The sequence below is a fragment of the Gallus gallus genome, chromosome 12, assembly GCF_016699485.2.
Source record: "Gallus gallus isolate bGalGal1 chromosome 12, bGalGal1.mat.broiler.GRCg7b, whole genome shotgun sequence".
In the NCBI taxonomy this organism is placed as follows: domain Eukaryota; kingdom Metazoa; phylum Chordata; class Aves; order Galliformes; family Phasianidae; genus Gallus; species Gallus gallus.
Window position 1 is genome coordinate 19,255,773 of NC_052543.1, and position 24,361 is coordinate 19,280,133.

General features: G+C 44.6%; 1 protein-coding gene and 1 long non-coding RNA gene across 10 annotated transcripts in view; one reads left to right on the plus strand and one right to left on the minus strand.

Annotated features, from left to right (window-relative positions):
* GRM7 (glutamate metabotropic receptor 7) overlaps positions 1 to 12,931 on the plus strand; it is a 224,070-nt gene extending 211,139 nt beyond the window's left edge. The window contains exon 10 of the mRNA XM_004944718.5: positions 11,815 to 12,931. Within this exon, the coding sequence (XP_004944775.1) occupies positions 11,815 to 11,864 (50 nt within the window). The 3' untranslated portion in view covers positions 11,865 to 12,931. The remainder of the gene's footprint in view (positions 1 to 11,814) is intronic.
* LOC107054402 overlaps positions 4,558 to 24,361 on the minus strand; it is a 139,582-nt gene continuing 119,778 nt past the window's right edge. For 4 of the 9 annotated variants that reach the window (XR_006931379.1, XR_006931380.1, XR_005839437.2 and 1 more), the window contains 2 exons: positions 13,225 to 13,307; positions 4,558 to 11,820 (listed from right to left, as the gene is read on the minus strand). This is a non-coding gene — a long non-coding RNA (uncharacterized LOC107054402). Of the gene's footprint in view, positions 11,821 to 12,250; positions 13,119 to 13,224; positions 13,308 to 22,220; positions 22,361 to 24,361 lie in introns of those variants that run through there. The other 5 variants (XR_006931376.1, XR_006931375.1, XR_005839436.2 and 2 more) reach the window with 3 other exon arrangements.

A 24,361-nucleotide genomic window follows, 5' to 3' on the forward strand; every position in this document is an offset into this window, starting at 1 on the left:
GCCTGCAGAAGGACACATCTGCTGTGCTGAAGGGCTGCATGGGGGATAAGGCATAGGTAGGCAGGAGGAGAGCTGGGAGAGTTAGAGCAGGTAATGGAGTCCTTTGTAATTTGTTAACAGAGTAAGGAGAAAACACTGTTGTACTTTGACTCAGTGTGAAACTCTCTGTTGACCACAGGTTTCTTTAGAAAAAATAAGTGCATGTTGTTCAATCCTACATTCCTTTTGTGCAGCAACTGCCACAGCATTCTGATTTGCTTGATTTTTATTAAGTATAATGATTAATTGCAAAAGTATTTTCAGCGTTTTGATCATTAAATGAATCCAAGTTGCTATACATGTCGAGCTGTATTTACTGAATGTGACAGTAAGAAAGAAAATGATTTGCATGGAGAAGTGCTGAGGTGTTTCCAGGATGGGGACTGACTGGAAGATGGTGTTTCCTAGGCAAGCGCAGCAGAAATGTTTCTTCTGGGCAGGACAGAATGGTCTGTGTGGGAACCAGCTGGAACAACACCAGGAAGAAAGGCAGTAGAAAGGAATCATTGCTTACAGCGCCGACTCTGGGCTCCTTTGAGACATTTTAGAGGATCACACAGGTCATAGTTTTAATTATGTTTCATGCAAACTGTTTTCACATTTGGCTTTAACAGCTCTCAACAGAGCCTGGCTTTCCAGGTGAGATAACCAAAGTACTCTTAATTGCTTTGTTTTAAGCAGGTGAAAATGATTTGCTACTATTCATTATCTTTCCTGTCAACAGCATTGAAACAGAAGCATTTTACTTGTAGCTGAAATTAGTATGTTTTCTGTACGGTCAGCTCCAATTAAAGAGTGATGTGAATCAGTTTTGTTTCTTCCCTGCCACCATCTCATAAAGATTTGGAGGTCTGTTTCCTAAGCTCCTGTTTGCTCTGTGCTGGGGCACTGCTGCCAGCAGAGGAGCGCTGTGAATGCGGTGGTGGGAAGGTTCAGGCAGTGAGTGCTGCCTGGAGAGCAGCTCTGCCCTATCTGCACAGGTCGGGGGGTTCTGCTCCCTGACCCCATCCCTTAGCTGCAACACCCCTCTGAGTGCATAAATGCTCCAGCGAGTCGTGACTGCTCTTCCTGCAAGGTCTTCTTAAAGCCTCTCTGCAATCTTTCATTTGCTGGAAGCATTGATAAGGCTTTCTGCTGTTTATTCTTTGATCCCAGTGCCCAGTATTGCAGACGCTTTCAAACCTCACCTGACCCAGAAGTTTTTATCTGCAAAGCTGAACAAGTAGGAGATAGGAGACAGGTGCTGCCAAACATGCTCAAGATTGATGCTCTTCAGTGGTACAATATTTTGTTGGTTTGCGCTTTTATTTAGGAGGATAAAACTAATCCTCTTCTATTGCAATCTTATTACCTGACTCAAAATCTCAGTCTTACAGGCATCTTTCTGGCAAAAACATGACGCTTTCTCAAGCTGTAAATGTTATTTGTCGGGCTCTGTTCTTTGACACAAAGTCATGTTTTCCTCTAACAGCTCAGATGGGAAAATTAACACTGACAACAGCCTCTGAGTCTGTCTCTGAAGGCACCTGCCTTAATAATATCTTGCAAAGTAGTCGAAGGTGTGGCTGATAAAAATTATCTTTTAGCACAGTCCTGTGGAGGCTGAAAGCGGTGTCTGTCACTGCAGGTAGTTTAGATCATCTTTCCAGCTCAACAAAAGGAGTTTATTGACTCTGACAGAGTTATCAGCATAAGCAGTTCAGAAGCAGAGAAATAAATGACATGCTTTTGTGTGTTTCCACAGAACTATCAGTTCCATTGGTAAATATTCATAAATGATTATATTCTCCTACCTTTGCAAAGGGGGAACGTGTCTCACATATCCCATTTATAACCTATTTTTAGATCTGATCAGAATTAATACAGGTACGTATCTTTATAATATTCTCCGAAGGAGTAAATTTCCCGTAGCACTCAGCATTACGGTGCTGTATGCACATCTCCCATCGGGCCGTTGCACTTTGGTAGTGCTCCTCAGCAGCATTTGGAGCAGGAAGGACAGCTGCCCTGCGGTGCTGCTGGGGGTTTGGCTGCAGGCAGGGAGGAGGGCTTTGGAAAGCATGAGAAACACAGAAGTGCTCCCTTTGTCCGGGTGAAAAAAAAAAAAGGCTATAGAAACACTATCGGAAGCCAATAACTTTATACTGTACTGTAAACTTTTACTGTGAGAAATCCTGACTTTGCTGAAACCAGCAGGTGCTTTCCCCATAACTCTGCAGGAGCAGGATTTCAGCCACAGAGCGCAGTGCTGCTCTGGTCTGTAGGGGTGGAAGTTGAGAGTGGAGTTCACCATTAAGCTGTCTTAAAAAGGAGCAGTGTGTGTTTTGTGCCACATTCTGTCGAGTTTTTTCCTTGCTTGGCTTTGCACGGTTTGCATTTGCTGTCCAGAGGGCAAAGTTAGGAAGTGTAAGGGCTGCCCTACATCATTAGACAAAACTACCAAGTGCAAACACCTGCGTTACTTTCCCCTTGTGCTGGGAAGTGTGGTTTCAAAGTCAGTGTGAGAGAGACCTTTCATTATTTACCCAATGCACCGTATGAAAATGTGCCCAACTCTCAGATATGTGATTCAATCTTTGCATTTGCTCGAGAGGAGAGTGCCAAGAGCAATGGTGCGTACTGACTTTGCCAACTAATCTTTACATCATTTTGTGGGTTTTGGAGTGATCAGTACGAAAAGCACCTCATCCTTTCTGGGATTCGCTCGGTAGAGCCTGCTTCACTGAAATTAATGGGGATTATTCTACTGACTGGAAATGGAGTCAGAATTTTCCAGCTCTGTACTGTGCAGGCAGCATCCATCTAATACAGCTGCTTTCTCTACATTGGTTGCGCTTAGAATTTTCACGTCTCTATCAAGAAAAAAATCCAAGAGCCCATTGGTGTCAATCTAATATATCTGCAGAACAACAACATGAACATATTTTATCTACTCAAACTCTTACAAACCATCTTAGGCTATAAAAATGCCAGGTCGTTTCCCCTTTGGTCTGAGCTGATTTCCTCTTGCTATGCCATTATCTCACCCAAGAGCTGTCTTTATTATTCTTCCTATCAGATACATTTTCTATTCTCACCACAAAAAAAATAAAATAAAAAAAAGATGAACTGAAAGCCCACACCTCTGGTAGCAGTTAGTACTTGAAATCCTTATAAGCTAAATGGACTTCTGCTTGAAGAAAACCCCTCTTCAAATCCCAGTGTGCTCTGGGGAACTGGCAAGGTCGTACTTTTCTTCCTATTAAATCCTTCTGGGAACTTCAAAGCAATCCTAGTTAAAAGAATCCATTATAGTGGATATTTGTAATTGTTACTTATGGCCCTGGCACTACTCGGTACGATATTTTGCCAGTCCCCTGGGCACAAGGCTCACTTCAAGTGGAGCTATATAATCCACTCCACCAGCTATGCAGTCTGAGTTTGCCTAGGGGCTGTATAATACACAGGGTAAATATCAATTTCTAAAAGGGCTAATAAGAAAAAAGCCTTGAAGGAAAAATGTAGGCCTGGTCAGAATGCGACACATCTAGATGTGAAATATATTTGTGTAAACAGGAAAGTGAACACCTTTCATATAGAAATATGCATGCAGCATTTACCCAACCCTGCTGTGTACATTACGTTTGTATGCATATGCATAAGTGTAATTATTCTAATAATTTGAAGTAATTGTTTCATTATTAATTGCATTCTGAAAGCAGCAGAGGTGAACCAGGTGAATCCACTTTATCAAACGTATGTAAAGCAGCACTGAAGTGCAAGATTGCTTGGGCTATTCTTCTGATTGTGCTCTGCTGACATTAATCACTTATTCATCATTCCTGGGCATTAGTGCTCACCTTGTGATTTCCTTTGGACATAGGAGCTCATAAACATTATCACCATTCTGCAGATTGGAAGTAAGACTGGAGTGGTATTGGTGATGCAGCTGGGTAGGCTGGCTGGACGTCTGGCTTCCAGCATCCTGCTGGAGCTGAGCCAGAATTGAAGCTGGCCTTGTCCTTCTGAATTACTGTGGGGGAGGCTTGTTTGGTGGCTTTTGTGTTGGTTGTTTTTGAAGCATTTGAGGTTCTTGTGACATCTCCTTAGTACTGTGCTATGTGGTTACACAAGGTAAAATTTATTGACATTGTCCAATCTGACCTGTGATGGTTTCAGACAGCGTTAGGATTTTCTTCACCACTTCCAATCCCATCAGGTGAACTCTCAGCACTGAATTCCATGCTTGCATGTATTCCTAGCAGCAACAGGTGAGTGAATTTCAACCGTGGGATACTTGAAAAAGCTACTTCATTTTGCTTCCCAAGAGACGGTGATCTCATTTTTGTATTCCTCACCCAGCTGGGTTCTGCTCAAAGCACTCAGACCAACCCTGGCTTGTTGGTGGGGTGCCTGGAGCGGATGTGTCTGCAGGTACCCACATTGTGATCCTTCAGCATCTTGAAGGACACAGTGAGTGGCTTCAGGAGCAGTAGTTTTATTATTGTCACCTATCAGCTACTCAATTAACTTAAAGAATTTTGTTCCAGAAACTTTATTCCATGTTTTTACACAGTTTTTGTGCATGTGGGTTTGGGTTGGTTTTCCTTCCCAAGCTGTTTGCTTTATATGGATACATGAGAAAAAGAAAACGGCAAGACTTCCATCTTCCTGACTACATAAATGTGTTTTCTCTCTCCCTGCTAGCAGGAGTCTCACAGATAACACTTTCTATGTGAAGCAGCAGGAACACCTCCTCTGCATGCCAACCTGCTGCAGACAGCCCTGCCTCCTCTGCAGAGCGGTGTGCAGGCAGGGCTGAGGAGGGCAATTTTTCCAGCCTTGTTTTGCATGCATCTTCCAACCTAATGTGCCTCAGCAAAGCCAAATCAAATACCATAATGGCACCAGAAAGTGTTTGTTAGCAAAACTCATCTTTCAAAGAACATCTGATGGAAATATTTAAATTACCTTTGGCAGACTTTAAAGCTTTTCCCAACACTAGTGCATTTTATTATTTATTATTTATTACCATTATCTCCTGGCACCCTGCAGCACTTCCAATCAAATGAATAAAACTTGAGAAGAGATTAGCATTGAACAGAACTCTAAATTCTTAAAAGAGAGGACCAGAGCCCAGGCAAAAGCATCCCCTCAGGGCTGCCCTCCGGCTGAGCACCACCTCCCCAGGGCTGCTCTCATTGCTGGCCACTCAGGCTGCAAAGGCAAACATCACTTCAGCACACAGGTGGATTTTAGTGTTATCTCTACAGGAGGGTCTGAGATGAATGCCTCCAAAGCTGCATCCATCCAGGAAACTGTTCATTAGCATAGTAAATGAAGAAAACGCAGCTTCTGCAACAATCTGATGACCTCCAAAATGGAACTCTTTCACCCACAGATAACCCATAGCAAACTTTGGGGTGTTCCTCCAGAAATGGCCCTGAATGCCCAGGCTGAGGTTTCTGGAGCATCAGTACAGTGCGAGTGAAGGTTTCAGTTTGGTGCTGGAGAAGGAATTGGTGCAGATGAAGAGCCCTTCTTGTTCTGCATTCCCAGTGACTTTTCTCTGGAGAAGACCACCCTAGGCAGGTGAGCTGCCCTGCTTTTAGGAAAACAAAGGGCAGTGGCATTGCAGGGCCCTCTGGCCACACTCAGCAGGCCCTGCCGTGCCTGGGACGTTACCTGTGCAGCACGGTGCGGTGCTGCTCGGCACATGGCAATATGGGAACGCTCCTTTACGTTACAAGCAACAGCTGCTGGCAGTGCGGGTGTCTCAGGGCCCACACAATCCAGGGGGAGAGGGGATGGTTGCTAAGCAACTTGGCTCTATTTCCATTTCTGCCATTTCAGCTCCTTCTCAGCTTTGTGCTCCGTGTCTGCGGCTGCTTAATTTGATCCTATTTGCAGTGACAGTGTAAGGTCTTGTGCCTTGGATAACGATTCACACAAAACGTACCGATTGTCACACTTAAAAAACACATTTGGGTTTGGAGCTGGTGAAAGTGAAATGGGAAGCCGGGTTCACTGCCTTCTGGACAGCGCCCGCGGGCCCTCACCTCGGCATCCCGGGGCCATCATCCCTCTGTCCTCTCTGATGGCACTTAATGAACTAATTACACTGTTCGGAGATTCCTGCTCTTCTGGAGGATCAGCCAGCCCCAGGCCTCTCTCTCTGGCTGCCACTCCGTGTATTTTTACTGCTGCTGTCACACGCAGCACATCCTTCATTAATGTCTGAGCTCATGTTTCCTAAGAGTTCCTTAGCTTGAATTAGGAGAGGGTGAAGCAGCTACATGAGGGCTGTATGAAATCAGCAGTGTTACCAATGAATGATACCCAATAGAACTGAAGTGATCTTTTTTAGTAGAAGTTTGCATTTATCCCAAAGAGATGGGGATGAAGAGGAGTTTCCAGGGATTGTGGATCCTGCTGGGTAACACTGCAGAGGCAGAGCTGCCCTGCCTGGTGTGCAGCATCTCCAGGCAGTTCTTGTCCTGGTTGCTTGCAGAACTTCACGGTGGCATCCCTCCCATTTCTGGCCAAAAGAAGGAAGAAAACTGATTTCCAAAAGCAAAGCAGGGGGATAAAATCTTACTAAGGAATTTAAAAATGAAAACCAACGAGAAAAAGCAAAGGCAAACTTAAAATATAATTGACACCACCCACTTTCATTCTGGTTTTGATTTTCCAGCATCTCATGGAGATTACAAGTTGTATATTAGTAATACATGCTGTAATGCACAGCATGTCACAAGAGCAGCTTAAGAAATACACGATGACTGTATAAATCTATACAGTTCTATTACATAATTGTTCTATTAATTTCCAAAGTGCATTTACTCTCCAAGCAGCCCTTGCTGGGATTTCTGCATAATGTGCAGAACCTGGAAGGCCATGCTCATCAGAATAGATATATACCGTGCATATATTAGAAAATAAATAAAAACTTGCATTCTTCTTAGTGTGCTGCTGTCAGGTATACTGCAACTCAGCAAGGCTTTTAAGTAGAACTAAAAGTTATTCATATGCTCAGCTGAGTGCTTTGCACACTGTAATGTTTTGCCACATATTTAACAGAAGCACTTCTCCACCATGCTTTGGGAGCTTTCCTGGAGGACAGCTGGCTGAAAAAGTCACACAGACAGAAAGAACACATTCCCATGGTATTTATTATCCGAGCAGGACTCTGTCTTCTCACTGGCCTGTCAGGTACGGCAGCGCTGAGCATGGGGTGGATGGTGGTCTCCTGTCAGGAGCTGGAGGGCTGGGGGGTGGCAATGCCATGCGGCATGGGATTATCATCTCCTCGATGGGCAGCACGCAGGGAAGGATCAGCCCTTGTCACCTTTGTACTTGTCACCAGGCTGCCATCAGGCCTTTAGGTACTGGGTAAGTTAGTGACTGAGAAAAAGAAACAATCTCTTTAGCAACTTCTCAATCCCTGTTGTAATTCTTGATCTGCTGACAAACCTCTTGGTGACTCAAACAGCACTGATATTTATGGTTGTGTTCAGTGCTGAACCGCTAATTGTTGCTGCCTTGCTGAGAGTGACAAGGACGTGTGACAGCTAAATGCGATGTCGTTTATGAGAAGGCTGTAAAGCAATTATGGAGAAACACTCTTTTAACTCATGTTATATCTGTAATTTAATATATTCGTATTCTATTATTAAAACATGAGGTTCTGAATAATCTGTGTAAAAGTCAGGCAGTTCAGGCTGCAGTTCAGAGACAAACAGCCCACCAACACAGGCAGTGAGCACGGGAGTTTTTTACAGAACGGTAGGTATGTCTGTTATAGATACACTGCCAACACGATAGTAGGGAACAGAACGGGAGAGATGTGAAAACATGATGTAACAATTTATGTACATTTAGATATTACATTTCAGTTTTGTCAGGTTTGGGCTGAGCATGTATTCAGCAAGTATTCAGGGCTGTTGCTCTCAGTTCCTGCTCATGTATTCCCTGGCTGAAGGCAGCAGTGTACGCAGCTCTGCTTTTCAGCACAGAGCCACAGAAGGGGCCACACGTGTCCATTTCCCTGTTGGATGGGCCAGAAGTGGAGTCTAATTACCAGCTGCTGCTTTACCTGGCATGGGTGGTACTGGTTTCCAGGCAAGCGTTAAGAAAATGTAAAAAGAGAAGTAAGCATGATCTGCCATGATGACTGCAAAGGAAATCAGAGCAGATCCAAGCTTGTAGCCATCACAGTGTCAGCTTTTGCTCACTGTTGGAAGTACTAAGACAATATTTCATATCTTTAATAGCCTGAGATGCCCGTAGGCTGTAATAAAATTCATCTTTTGCACTGTAAATCTCTCCTCTTTAAGCTTGGAAGAGTTAACAAATGTGCATAAAATTGAAGTGAAAGTGATTAAATATCACTCTGAGCAAGTATTGACAGATCTGCCTTGCTTTTGGATGCTCTGGGAGCTTCTTTCTTTGTGGCCTGTGCTCAAGATAATGAAAACCAGTCAAGTGACGAAACATACATCCAAAGAGGATTCTTCCTTCTGTGTATTTGTTTTTAATATTTTGTTGGCACTGGCAATACCGTCACTTCAATTCCTGTTATCCACTTATGGCAGGGGACGGGTCTAGGCTATCACTGCCCCCCAACTTGCTGGGGAGGCTGGACAGTAGCTGAAAAAGGAAGAGTTCTGATAAATTCTTGTGTTTTTAATAAATAGTGCTTATTTTCCATGTGCAGATAGACAGGTCTTCATTTCCATAAGTTGCAGTGAGTGTGAGCATGTTCTTCCCACTGGGTTGCTCAGCTGCAGCTGGTGTGAGGGCAGCCTGAAGTGAGTGCCTGCATGTGAAGAGGGTGGTGATGTGCTCCTGGAGAACGGGAAAGGCTATTGCATACAAGATACCAACAACCAACACATAACAATTGTAATTTAATATGTTAGCTCCTATGCAAGCATCGCTTGTTGGTATCTTGAATGCAGTTTCATCCTTAAAATCAGTGCCATGCCATGAAATGCCTGGGCTTTGTGGTGACTGAGGTGCCTCTTTTTGCTCCCAGCAGTCCAGCTGCTAGCAAATCATGTGTCAGTTCTATTTCAGACCTTATTGGAAAGTGTTGCTCTTGACTTCTTGCTCATTGAAAGTTTCTGATTACTTTCATATTGAGGGTAAGTGTAACGTTTGTAGAACTGCCCCTTCCTTCTGTCACAGTAATGTGTCATGGCACGTCCAGCATTCTATGCATCCCTGGAGCAAATCTTCACATCCTTTTGGAAGTGCAACAGCCTCCAGTGGTTTCCAGTGTAATGTGGACCAAACAATTTTCATTTAAGTGAAGCAAAGTTAAGACATAATATAGTGGGAGCTGAAGGACCCTGAGCTGTGCTGTGCTGTGCTTGACAAGCGTGTGAACCCTTACGTGAGGTGGTTACCTATGTGTGGGCCCCAGCCTGGAGACTGTTTCCAGTTTAGCTGCCCAGTCGGTATAGATGGCGTTGTATTCTTCCCCTGCTAGCATTGTTGCTATTTACCACAATTAGAGAAAGAAGACCCCTGTCACCAACAGGAACATGTAGCCTCTTGTAACAGGTCACCTTTTCTGAAAAGAAATTACAAGATACAAATTCTTCAAGAGGAAGTTCGGTTGCAAATAAGCAGTCAATCTGTGCCCAGAATGTTTCCTTTCTTCAGGGTAGCCTGTATTTAAGAATAGCTAACAGCCGACATTGCTCACAAGGCTTATTTGCTTATTTCTGAGCTCTGACCTCAGGAAATGGGCTTGCAGTTGGTGTGTGAGTCTCTGCACTGGAGGTGTGGTTCAGCACTGTGCATTCTGCATAGCACAGCTACTGGCTCACCTCCAGCACAGCTAAGTCAGTGGCCAGCAGAGGTTGACATAACTATATGTATATTAATTACCCTGTATATGTTACTCGTGAGAAGACAATCTGTTTTCAGTGTTGGAAAGCCATTGTCTATTAACATGAACAGCAGCATGGTGAATGAGATCTGTATCTGTTTCCCACTTAAAGAACAGGGCATGCTCATGTATCACGGATTAAAGCACGGTGAGTTCTGGTAATGCTGATGTTTCATTAGCATTCCTCATCTTCATGTAAATTAATTTCTTTGAGAAAAATCAAATCTGTACCTGGTGCTAATTGCCCAATGATAATGAAGAGCTGACACTCATTATCAAGGCAGACCATCGCACTCCTCATGTCTCTATATCAGAGCTTGTCTGGAAGGCGTACTTCAGCTGGGCTCTGAGTTACCGGCATCAGTGCAGGGGCAGCTGTGAAATGCAGCAGCTGTGTAACGAGAGATCTGATCTCTTCAGTCTTCAGAACAGTCTTAAGAATCAGGGAAGATCATCTTCGCTCTCCTAGAATTACCATGAAGCTTTTATTGATCATATTATCTGAATCATGGATGATACTTTTATCATGTCCATTTTTCTGTTGAAACAGGGCAGTTCCAGAAATAATTTTCTTGTCTAGGACAGAGATGGGTGGGGTTCACCTTTCCACAGAGAGGTTACAGGGGTACACACTATCAAAATAGTTCTTAGTTGAGTTCACTTGGCACTGGTGGTTCATTGTCACATTGAAAATGAGAGATGAGAGGCTGTGGTAGAATTTGTGAGAAAACTCACTCAGTAAGCAAAATTTCAGGGTTGCTGGATGGTAAAGTGAAAGCCCTGTAAGGGATGGAGGGGTGACGTTATATGAACCAGCCATGGGGAGTATCAAAATCTCTTTCTCTATTATAGGAACTCTGCTGCTATTTGAAATTGGAGCATGTAATGGATAAAGCTGAAGTAGATCACAAAATAATACATGTAATTACTTTGCAACCCGTTTCCTGATTACACATTTTTTTTCCAATTGCATTTTACCTCTCTTCAGCATTTAATAGTATACCATAGTTTATTGGATATTTGCTGTCTAGTCTCGCAGGATAATGAGTTTCATCCTCCCATGTGTTGAACACCTTCACGCCCCAGAGCAGTTAATAGGAATTGAAGATCAGCATTTTGCAGGATCAGGCCTTGACTGAGCAAACAGCACCGACTGTTGTGTAGAGCATGGTAGAACAGATAAATGGGGTTTCACAGTAATGCTATAAAGTAGGTTCTTTAGAAGAGGAGGAAGACCTTTTCTTCAGTCACTGAACATAGTTCAATACAAAACCCCAATAGCTCAGGGAATGTAGTCACATCCTCATTACAGAATCTGCATATAAACAGTGATGTGTTCATTAACGTGCCTGATGGAGAACATGCCATCCAAGTCCCTGAGCTGTCAGTGCTGCCAGGGTACTGCACCGTATTTTGCTCAGTATTTAGCTGCAAAACTCGCAACTTACTGACAGAAACATGTAGCATTGTTCACGATATAGGTACTGGCTGCTTTTACTAATGAATGTTTGCAAACAGACTTAATTTGAAGGCCATAATTAGGAAAGCTGGTGCCTTGACCCCCATGCTGAAAAAAAAATCCCAGAAGTCATAAATCTGGAACAGGAATCACTTTTTTTTCCCCACAAGAAAGTCAACTCCTAGCCCAGGAGATGCAGGAAGTTGGAGAGAATGTCGTCATTGTTGGAAAAAGCCCTGAAATCCCACATGGGATGTAGTTAAGGCATCTCAGCAGGTGCACAGCCCAAGGGAAGGGCTCACCACTGAGCACACCAATGAGGCTGTGCTGCTGCTGTGGCTCTGGTTGGCTCCGCGTTCCTGACCGGAGGAATAGAACAAGCCTTCTCACAGAGGCCTTTGCTGACCGCTCCGGTGACTGTTTCCCACTTGTCTTTCAGGCCCTGCTGCAAAAAAGAAGTACGTCAGTTATAACAACCTGGTTATCTAGCCCGCTCCGCCACGGGCACGAGGACGGAGAGGACTTCCACCTGCTGCGGGCACAGGCCTCCAGCCGGCCCCGCCATGAGCAGAGGCCAGGCCGCGCCGGGAGCTGCTGCCCAACGGCCACTCCGTGTGCCCGGCAAGGTCTGGGCGGTGAGGTGTGGGCATGGGGCCGCGGCCTGGCCCTGCTCCGCCATGGAGCTGCCGAGCTCACGGCACGGGAGGAGCGCTCCCCAGCACTGCGAGGACTCACAGGGGCTGTTCTGTCTTTCTATGTACTTCCAGACTGCAAGTTTTTGAACTTTCTGTACAGTTTGTGAGGATTTTTGCATATTGCCATCCATGTTGTTTCAAGGTCACTGTTTTTTTTTTTGTTTTGTTTTTTTGTTTTTGTTTTTGGGTTTTTTTTGAATGCACAGTTTCATTGAGGCCCTATTCTCTGAGACTTAGCACATTAAAACAAACAAAAAATCTAGGGATCTAAAAGACCTATGTACATGACCTGTATGATTGCTATTGTATCACCGCAATCCATATATTTTTTTTAACAAAACAAACAAACAAAAAAGAATTTAAAGACCAAAAACTGTGCTGGCGAGGTGAGCCCCCCCACGTCGATGGCTGCAGAGGACGCAGATGGGATTTTTGCTGAGTTTTAGTACAGGTCTTGATATTTGGAATGCATGCCAGTAATGTATTTTATGGTACATGTTAATAATTTATGTTTGATATTTGTATTTGTGTTCTATTTTGTTATTTTATTTAAGGTATCTGACTATTTTGCAATAATTTCAATAATGATCTTATGATATTTGGAAGGAAGAATATGGCTTTTCCATGTCTTGAGGTTTTTCTTTGTTGATGCCCCACCATGACTGACCAGTGTGGTAAGGACTTACAAAGCATGTATGTTTTATACTGTTTGTAATAAGTAATTTCGTTAATCTTGCTGCTTATGTGCCAATTTAGTGAAACCAATCTTTGCCGCGACCTCCTCCCTTCCTTTCCATTCTCTCGATCTTGTGATATTATCCAAGAATGTATCAATAAAGGGTTTTGGTTAACTTTTTTTTATTTACTCCAATAAATATATTTTTTCAGTTGTTCCCTCCCCCTCCCCCCCTTGTGACTACAGTTTATTTCGTGACATCGCTGGAGATCCCAACCCCTCGGGGCTCCATGTGGGCCAGCAGCACAGACCCATCACATCAGCCCTGGGGCATGAGCTGAAACCGGGGTGTGGGAGAAGAGTGGGAGGACACTGGGGAGGGAAGGAAGGAAGGAAAAACCAAATTACAGTGCTAAGTGACAGGACCTGGACTGAGTGCTGGAAGCTGATGCTCAGTCACACAGAGAGCCCACCTCACCTGTCTGTGTTTCACAGCTCGGGTGCTCCCTTCAGCTCTTGAGTCTTCTTGGCGACATTCAAGGATATTCTTTCCAACAGCCACTGAAATGCAGTTAAATCAACAAGTAATCAAAGTCAATTTAGAGGCAATTGTTGAGTGAACCGGGGATGGGAAAGGGAAAGCATTGCGACAAGAGGTGAGAGGAAGCTCATTCAGACTGCAGCACAGCACCTGGTGCTGTCTGTGGCACAGAAGTTGCTTTGGGTGCCATCTGACGATTGCTTTGCAATGCATTTAGCCTCCCATTTTCTCTAGACAACTTGATCAATTATACTGATGAAGTTAATCAGCATCAGAAGAGACTCTGACAGTTGTGGGACGGCCGCAGTGCATAGCGATGAAGACCTCAGTGGCAGAGCTGGACCAACTGCATGGGCAGCCCTGGGGGCTGGGGGTGTTGCTCAGCCTTCCATGGCTGTGCTAATATTCACAGGTACAGTCATGAATTACAGCAGACAAAAGATGACGTTTCATCCAAGTAAAGGCTTTGTTAGCAAGAAATGAATTATCAGCCCAACAAATAATGAAGACAGAGCAGCTCTGCAGTGTTATCCGTTTTCTCTACACAGACCATAAACACAAGGCTGTGGTAAGTGTGTAGCCATCAGACAGTGAGACTCCTAGTAAGACTCTCTACTTTTTTTCTGAATGGACAAAAGTTGGTCTGTTGGTTTCTTCCTTTTTTTTTTTTTTTTTTTTTTTGAAGTGATGGGATGGGGAGAAGGTAGAGGAATGGATGCTGTTGGATTGGGGTGCTGTGCATTGAAGGTGGTTCTGTTTTTCACTTCATTCTCCCAGCTCGTGTTGCATTAGATATAGCAGAAACCAAAACCAAGGTTAAGAGAGAGTCAGTCTCAAATGATTTGTCTGGCACGAATAGCTTTCCAGTAAACCAAGGAGGCTTTAACAGCCTGCCATGTTTCCCTTTGTCAGAGTCCTGCACAGAACATGCTATGCTGGCTTTGCTCTCTGCTATCAGCACCTTCTGTTGCAGCCCTGCTGTGCAGTCAGGCCCTGTGGACTCAGCTCCCTGCAGCACAACCTCCTTGTGCAGACCTGTCCTCATGCACCTCTACTGTACCGCATTTATTAATGAAGAACATGAATAGCCATGTAAGTATGCATGAATCTGCATCTAAAGATAACTATTTGTGTTACACACACAAATACAATTTAGAAAAATAAGCATTTATGCATGAATGTTGGTGTTCAATAATGTGAGTGCATTAGTTGGCTCCTGGGCCACCTCTCCCTCTCTGTATCCAACCTCTGGAGGGAATCACAGAGGTGAGAGAAGAGCTCTGGGGCTCTGGCACAGTGAAGGTGTGAAGCTGCAGTGTCTGCTTTTCCATCCCAGCAGTCACACTGTGCTATTACACCTGCACAGCACATTTTCAAACCAAAACTGAGTCCTTACCTCCCTTTGAGACCTGTATTTTACAAATGACTGTGCTTTGCAGCGGTGCAGCGTTACCTTTGTTTTCAGAGCATCTCTAGCAGTCCTACGCATGGACATGGTGTGGCTTGCTGTCCCCATCTGCTGCTGGCATGGGCGGTGTCGTGCACATGACAGCTGATGGCAACATGCAGTTTCATGAGAAAGAAGGACTTTATTTGGATAGGGAGAGCTGGTGGAGTTTCCCTCACAGAAGCCAGGATCTTGTGCCATTGGGCATGGCAAGACACACAGTAGAATAGTGCAGCACAGGTACAGACAGACAGACGCTGGAGGAACATGCATGCAGAGTAAGAAGGGATCATGTGCATGTGCATGCGAGCGGCCGTGCTGCAACATGGTTGTACTTACCTGAGCACACACACACACAGGAATAATGTTCCTCACTAATACTGTGATGTACATACCAGGAAAAAGGCCCACTAAAAAATTCCGGAGGGAATGGAGTGGGTTGGGGTTTTTTTTGTTTGGTTTTTTGTTTGTTGTTGTTGTTGTTGTTGTTGTTGTTGTTCTTTTTATGTCATTTATTACAGAGGCTGAATCTGGCCCCAGTTCTATGAGTGTGTTAATGCCATGTTTATTGTTCATAAATATTATTGCAGAGTTAAGCTTTCTGGACATGCTATGTGATGGATAATGACAATTATTTAGGCTGAGTCAGAGCTTAGTTTTCATCTGTGACATTAATTGCCTTTATATATAATTAAACGCACCATAATACAGCCATATACAGAATCTGTGCATCCACAGAAGTGCTAATCAAACGTTTTTATTAATTTCTAAGAGCTTTCTGTAAAGGCTTTGATACAGTTGAGTGTTTTCCAGTAAACAGTCTATTGGATAAGATGCTTAGCAGAATGTTTTGATAATTGCTCTTTGTGCTGGATATGCAATTAATACAATTAATGCCGAGTGAGGGCGGGGGGAGCGGCACTGCCTCCCTGCTGCTCTGCATGCCAGGATCCCCACAGCAGTGCTGCCCAGCCTAGCGCCGCTCCCAAGAGGCACATTTGGGTTTGGAGTGCCCTGACGGAGGTGTGCGGGGTGGTAAAGAAGGGATTGGGCAGCAGCATCCTGAGCCGTTCCTCTGCTCTCTGTTGCACACCTACAAGTGCAGGTTCCTGCAAGCAATTTTAAACCTACCACGTGGGTGTGATGCAAGTAAAAAACACCCATGTTTTTTGGTCTGAAGAATTACAAGCGGTGCAGTGAGGGGCGGTTGGATGTCAGTGAGCAGATGATGGCAGAAAAGGATGGTAAACTGTGTATGCTACTGCCTGCATACGTCACATTTGGATGGCTCTGAGTATTATGAAGTAATAGAATGAAATAGAAAAGTAGCCATTTTTTCACAAGGATATGAAGCATGTGCTTGACATTTCTCACAAAGACACTGTTCTGATGGGTATTTCTGAACACATATCCATTCTCATTTCCAGACTGGGCCGATCAGGGTGTGCACACCAAGGCAGGCACCCAGGGGGGCTGAGTCCAGGATGCTCATGCCCAACGTCTCACATTTTTTGGTTGAATCTTGAACAGAGCTTTATTCAGTGAGAGGAGGAGAATGGTTTTTAAGCCAAGGCTTTCATGTGATGGAGTGTTGCCCTAACAAACAGGGTTGGATCCCAGGGCAGTGGGTGGCAGCAAGCCGTACTGCTCAACCTGCAGAACCCCAGCTGTCCCTCTCCCTGGCTGGTAGCTCTGCATCACAGGGCAGCTTGGCAGTGCTGTGTCTGACCCTGGGATCTACAGCACTGCAGCCGAGGGCACTGCCTCAGGCAAACTGCACAAAAATAGGGGATAAGATAAAAGTGCATGAATTACAAGGTGCATCTGAGCCCTGGCTGTGTAGGTAAGGGATGTTACAACCACAAAAGAAGCAAAAGGAGAGCATCTCGTGCCCTTTGGCTGCTGCTGGCCAGGCAGTGCTGTGCTGGGGTGTCCAGGCAGACCCAGGGCCTGGTGATGACAGGAGCACAGCCAGCCTGCAGCTGAGGGACACAGCTGTTTCATAAAAACAAGTTCAGGCCCGATTCTTGCCTGCATACTCATTTTACTCATTTTGCAGACAGAAAAATCATAGAGCAAATATTAATGGTTGTGATCTTAACCTAGCATTATTTAAAGCTAAAATGGTAAATGTTTACTTACAGCCAACAGGATTTTTACTCAGTACGGACCATTTATTTTGGGCCTCTGTTGGGACTTTCATGTGGGAATTTGGGGAGCGGGAGGGCACAGTGCTGAGCACATTGATGGAGAAGCCAGTGGTGGGAGGCCCCACTGCCACGGGTGGTGGGGACTGATTGGGTTTCTGTAACCACACTGTCAGGTTCTAGGTTTTAATTTGGGCAGGTGCTCAGGGCTTCAGCCCCAACGACCCAGGCTCAGTCCCTGCTGGCAGAAACACACCAAGGCTGCTGCTAAGCAGGCTGCTTTTATTCCTTGCCGGTTCTTTTACCACTCCAAAGGCTGAAAATCTTCCTTAATCTCAGGGACTTACCAAAAAAGAAAACTATATTTCTGTGACTTTTTGACATTAAACAATGGCATTAGCCCATGTTTTTCTTAAAACTTTCAGATCTGTAAGTATCAAGATCAAAAAACTGAGCTGCTCCTTGGACATCAGACACTCAGTGAGCATCCTACGGCCAGGAGCATCTGCAGCAGAAGTTCTAAGTCACAGCTTGTACCACTGATGGAGCACCTGATGGTAGGCAGGGCCAGCACAGGAGAACTCAGGTGCATGCAATGTACCTAAGTGATGGAAGGGGTGGGGCCAGGATCCACCCCTTGCCAGACCTCTTTTACCAGACCTCCACCACCTTCTTGCCAGACCTCCACTGGTGGTGGAGGCAAAGATATTTTGAGGAAGATCCCTGCCTATCTGAAGCCTTTTAAAGGTAAGAATTCTTTTTCTTCATTTCTGGAGCTGCTGCATTTGGGTTTGTCCTCGCTGCAACCAAAGACTTTGCTACTCTGCTATTATTGCTGTACTTTCCATCACATTATAACATTACACTTGATGAGCTCAGCCAGTTTTTTTTTAGGATGGATTATCAAAAGGTGTATTGGATGGTCAGTGGGACCACTAATACACCTGAAGAGGAACTCTTCTTCCCCCAATTTCCTGGGGGAAACTCTAGGGTTCCTGGGTTCCTTATGGATAAGTTCTGCATGAATTAGTTACGAATGGGAGCCTGTAAGGGATAATGGTCCCATTATTAAAACCCCTTCATAAATGGCTGACTTTTCAAATAAATTAGGACAAAATCTTTTGATAACTGAAGAAAGAGTAGTAGCAGGATCTGCTGTGGCACAGCTGCTGCTACTATTAACCCATATCATTCATCTGAGGAAGAATTAAAAGATGAAAACGAGCTTTTAAAAGGCCATATTAGACAAATGGAAAATAAAATTACATCTTTGACAGGGCAAACTGCCTCTCCTTCAAATGGAACTTCTCTGAAATTAAAACCCATATCATTAAAAAAGGAAGAAGACTTGGATGAGCAGGATCCTTGGATCCTGGTTGAATTCAAGAACAAAAAGAAGGCCAAGCAGACTAAAATCCAACTAGATTATCTGGGAACCTCAGATCCTCTAGAATTAAGGTGAGTAATAACTGAAAAGACCAAGAAAATCCAGGGTAGACCAGGAGGGTTGGCACCCAAAGGGTGGCCTAGTGCCCACACCACACTGCATGTAATGGTGTCCCATATGCAGCTACTGAACTTATGGATTTGTTGCAACAATTCAAACAAAGACCCTGAGAGAGCATACCAGCCTGACATTTGAGATTATGGGATGTGGGGGCTGAAAGTGTGGTAATTAATAGGCCTGAAATTTCCAAACTTGCATCCATTACCATGCATCCAGCCCTCAGAGGCAATGGTAATACATAATGATGAGAACCATTATCTAATTCAGTGGATAATGGCAGTGTGTAGAGTTACATGGCCAAACAACAGTTAAGTACTGATAAATACTGGCTTATGGACCTCTCAAATGAAGGACTTCAAAATCGTATCAGAACTAGGGATGAAGGAGGCTGTTTATGATGATGCATTAGAGAGTCCTGACCTAAGTTCTTGGCAGGAATGAGGGATCTCACACTACAGCAAGCCTCTCCCCACCAGTATGGCACACTGGTGTCCATACCAAACCCTTTAGTGGCCTCAGAGGCCATCATCCATCAAGCTGTTAAATTGGCAGCTGATCTGGAGCACCTTTAGAATAGGCACAATATCCAGATGTTGGAAGGGGCTGAGGTCCTCCCTGTAACTAAAACCAGGAGACCTGTACCACAGACTCCTCTATCAGGACCCATATGGGTATCCCAAAAGCAATCAATGAAAAAACAGGTATTGGCTGCCTACTCCATGTTACAAGTGGTGGAGCCAATAACTCAAACATCTGAAGTCATAGTTAAGACCACCTTACCAGTTCAGGGGAGGGTGAAAGATCTGACCCACTTTCCTAAGACAGGATGGCCCAAGCACAGACAGTGGCACCATGGGTTGCCTGTCTCAGCCAGAGTACTCTGTCCTTATCACCATTGAAAGAAGAACCACAGAAGGCCCCTTAATGAATGCTCTAATGGTATTCTTAAGGCTGCCCTGAAGACAGACTCTCAGTCCCTGTGGGGGCGGACAAAGAGACTTTATGAAACCCTGCAGGACTTGAATGAAAGCCCTAGAGATGGCAGACCCAGTGCCCTGAAGATGCTGCAGACCAAATTACAGGCACCAGTAACTGAGTAAGTCCCCCAAATTGGCAGTGAAAATAATCTTCTGCTCCTGAAAACATGGAATCTGGTACCTGTAAAATAGAATGGCCTGGGAAGGTACAAGTAGGACCAAAGTGGTATGACCTACTTGCACCTTGGGGGAGATTACGGAGGCTGAGGGATCAGTAGTCCCCCCCCAGTGATAGGTATGTGGCCTGCAGACATCATGGTCAACACTGGTTTTCACTGCTAAGGGGACCTTAATCATGTCCCTATGGCAAATCAGGACCCTATCCGCCCCCCCCCCACCCTTCAACCCTTTGGTACCCAATATAGTTATGCAGCCTCAGATATCCGGCCAAAGGATATGGTACAGACAGCTTGGACATGCCTCAGTGCAAGCCAAAGTGCTGACCCAGGACAGGAACACAGCCTGTATCTTTCTGTGGAGGGCAGACCTACCCCTTCTGGTACCTCTGAAACATCTATGCTACTCCCTGTAAGTTCACAGAGTCACCAGGAGGAGCAACGTGACATCAAGATGCTCCTACAGCTGGGAGCATCCTACAGTCAGCAGCATCCTATAACCAGTGTCCTACAGCCTGTAACATCCTACAGTGTGCCCAGCCTAAGCACCAGGCAGGCTGTGAGCAGCTCCAGGCAGTCAGCATTGTCCTAAAACTTCTCTGGCTAGCAGTAAACAGCAGTTTGCCTCAAATTAACCAGCAATAATTTAAAGGTCTTCATCTAAGCATGTTTTATTGAGGCTGTGACTTCCTTTAAATGTTTTTTACAGGTTGACTCAAGCTGTCGAAAATGTGTTAGTCAAAGTGGAAAAAATAAACCCTTTAGGGTACATGTGGGCAGTGCTTAGCAAGGGATGAATTTATGCACTGTAGTACCATATGGAAAAGCATAAACACGCGTTTTGCCCATAGATAAGTGACTCAGTGTTAACTTTTTTGTTCTGTTCATGAAATTTCAAGATAGGAGGATCTCGAGGAAGCTTACCAGCTAATTCCTATTAATAGAATAAAACCAAACAGGAGAAAGTATGGAAAGCAAACAGAAGAGCCTTCCCTTGTCATAGTCCCCGAGCTTCAGCAGGAGCTTACCAGCCTGCCACTGGGATGCAAAGCAGAAAGCTACTCTAAGGACAGTGCCTTGTAAGTGCATTGCAGAGAAGAGGCAAGCTGCTTTTAGTAGAGGTGAGCTCTTTATAAAGACTATTTCATTTAGTACAGAATGTATTTGTCTGTTGTCTTTCATTTACAAACACAAGAGATGTACCTTATTGAAATAACTTACCAAAATGTGACTTCTTGTGCCAGTTACTTCTTCAGAAGTGCAATTAGTTTTATATGTAATTCATCTCATAGAACTTATACAATGTGAATAACATGTGGACTATTGATGCTATTCAGCGAGCAAATGGGTTTTCTTGGCAGCCTAATGGTCTGTGCAAAATGTATTTGAGTAGCTTTAGCTATTTTTCTGAACCCATTAGCTGCTATGAAAATCTTTAGTTAACCTAATCTTCTTATTCCATCCATCACTAAGTGTCATCTGCTCCATCCCATGGCATTCGGCAGGCCCTGGCTGTTACTTACAGCCCTGACCCAGCCCCACACTGACACTGTCTATTCCTTGGGCAAGGACAGAGACCAGGCATGTTCCTTCCTAGCTCTGAGGTCTTGGAAGGGGTAGATCTTGACATTTAGCTGACTACTATGAAGCTCAGTGAGGCTGGTAACAGATGATTTGCAATGTATTATCATGGGAAGGGTCAGCAAATCAGGCCCCAGCAGCATGTCCCAGAGCCCTGCATGGCCAGCAGTACCCAAAGGGGTTATAAATGAGGATTGCCTGACACTTGGGGCTGGTTATCCACATCTTGCAATTAGTCCTAAAGTACGGTAATTAGGCCATGGTACATGAATCAGCCTTTTGTTTATGGTCTGTTAGGCAATAATTGTGTTTTCTGCCATGTGATTGGCTTGGGACAATTTTCTATGTAATGCCAACTATTGTCCCCTGGATGAAGCATTCCTGGCAAGATAATGGCTGCTCCTGAGGCCATCCTCACAGCCCTGACCTGAGCTGCACACAGACCCTGCCCCACCTTGCCAGGGGCTCTGCAAGAATTACTCCATTTGGTGTTGTCTTCTTCTTTTCTCACAGTTGTCCCATATGAGATGCCAGGAAGGTTTTGGTGTGTACAGTAACATGGATCACCCTGACTGCAGTTGCCAAATGTCTTTCCTTCCACCCTACTGAAATAACTTGTAAGCACTGGGCTCTGTTGGGTCTTATCACAGGCTTTTGTCCCAGCCAAAGAGTTATTAGATCCAGCAAAGGACTGCAGCTCTTTCTCCACACCACAAGCTTTTATTGTGTTGTTGAATGTTCTGAACAGCATCTCACACAACAGTGAGCATCACATACATTTCAATGAGCCCCTTCAAGGAAGAAATTAACTTAATCTGTGCTGAATGTATATCTCAATCTATTGCTTTTTAACTTATAAAAATGACCACCTCCTACTATATTAAATAGTAAGATAAGAGAGGCTTGCACTAACTTTTCTGCTGCTATAATCCTGTATCTGCTCTCTCACATGTGGCCTCAGAACAGATAAATTATACAGCATGTGCCTTTCCCTGCTGCCAGAAAAGAGGGCTGGAGAATGGTCAGAGATTACTGGATGTCAAAAGCCAGGCAGCAGGGCTTTGTGAAAAAGCAGGGGTACTTTGGGCCTTTTCATACCTTCTGTTTGGTGCTTCCAGGCTGCCTCCAGGTGCCCACCACTGTGGGGACAAGCAGTCAGCATCACCAAAAGCTGGAGAAGTGGACCTCAGCCATAAATAAAGCTTAATGCATTATTGATGTGGAGAGACTAAAAGGAGCTACAAGGAAGGAAAAGACAACAGGATTGGCTGTAGAGAATAGAGGAAGTTACATGAATGTTATACAGACCAACACACCCTGTTTTGAGGGGATCACACCTGAGCCAGTGGCTGCTACTCTTGTAGCATACACTGCATGCATCACTTGTAGTGACTGCACTCAAGGAATGGCTGTACACGTCACAGAATACATTTCCTACAAGTGCATTGGTCTTACCTACGTCTGCTTGCCCACTTATTTGGTGACGTTGGTCCCAACATGCTAATCGCTACTGCAGAAGCTTTCCCTGTCCTAAAAATACTTCTCAGTTTCATCTCTTGTGTGAACACTGGAAGACAGTGTCTGCTGATTAAGTAAGCAAATGGTGATGTGCCTTCAAGAAAACATGATTCAAAACTACAGCAAATATATATATCTATAGGATTCACAAGGAGAAGGAGGAACACATGAATGACAAGGAAATGTGTGTGTATGGGGCATTTGGCTCACACAGCTCTGTACCCACCGCTTTAATACACCTGATGTATTACGCTGTCTTGTTAAGGGTGAGAAGATGAATGATGTCCACTACACTGGCAAAGCCACGAGGGTACCCAAAGCAGAGAGGAGCAATGCAGTGTGCAGCAGCCATACACATGGGCGTAGGCTCCGTGGTTCACACAGGGAGCACACCACAGGCAGTACAAGGACCCTTCTTACCCTTAGCCTTCCATTATTCAGGAATGCTCTAGATTTCTTACCATGAAAGCAGTTGCTCAGTGTAAAGCTAGACCCAAGTTGGCAAAAACCCCACTTTCTCTCCGTGCAGCTTGTAGTTACCTCCATCCACATTCATCCCACTCCACCACTTTTACCTCCTCTGCTACAGACACATCAGCCTCTCTAGCTCAGCAATCAAGCATACAGAGTTGACAAGCAAACAAGGGGGTATCTCAACTCTTTCAGAGGCATTACTGTAACTCTCTAAGACCAATTGAACCTTGCCCTCCTCCACTTGTGTTTCCCTTTCCCCTTTAATTAGTGTGTTTTATAAAGCAAGTTTTTCCTATGTATGGAGAGGGTTTAGATGTCATCAGCATCACCTGCCTCCAGAGACCTGTTCCAAGCACGCTTCCCTGGAGGCACTGTGCACAGAGTCACTCATCAGCACTGTTTGCTGGGAGTCACAGAAACCAACAGACTGAGTGAAACCTGACAGACTGAGGAAGCAAAACTCAGGGTAATTGAGGAATAAATAGAAAGAACTTCTCAGAAATTGTTCATTGTGTAGAACGTCTCTCATCTGAAACCTTCAGGAAACAGGAAATAGTGAATAATGAAATAACCCAGAACTGCTGATTCTTCTCACTTAAAAAAAAAAAAGAAAGAAAGAAAGAAAGAAATATTCACTCAGAATAATCAAGGGTGACATACAGCTTGTAGACACTAGAGGGCAAGGATGCATATGGATGTACTGAGGAGGGCACGAGGCAGCGGGCACTGCGGTGGGGGAGGAAGGGCAGCGTGGCACACTCTGGGCTCTGGACTGAGCCTGCACAGATCCGTGTGGCTCCGAATGAGACTGCTTCTCCTGAAAGGCACGTATGATACACATGTCCATGTGGATGTATACACATACATGTATTTTCGTGTGCATGTGCACAGACTTCAGATGCTGTAGCCTCTCCCATGTTTCCTCACATAGCACGGAGTTCAAATGCCAGTGCAAGAAAGGACAGGGTGTTGCATTCTAGCCTCAGACAATTCATGAAATAAAACAAATAAGCCTTATAAGTCTGATGAAGAAGTTTCATATCCCCAAGAGACTGCAAAGAAAAAAATGCACAAACATTTTCTTTCCTGTAACATTAAGAAGATTCTTTGTATGTCCCATATGCAACTTCACCATAGGACTGCACAAACCCACCTCTGTCTGGCCCAAGCAGTGACCCACCTGGAGCATTAAAAAGCAGCAAAGGCTGAGAGGAGAAGGAAAGCTGCTCTGCAACACACGCAAGGCA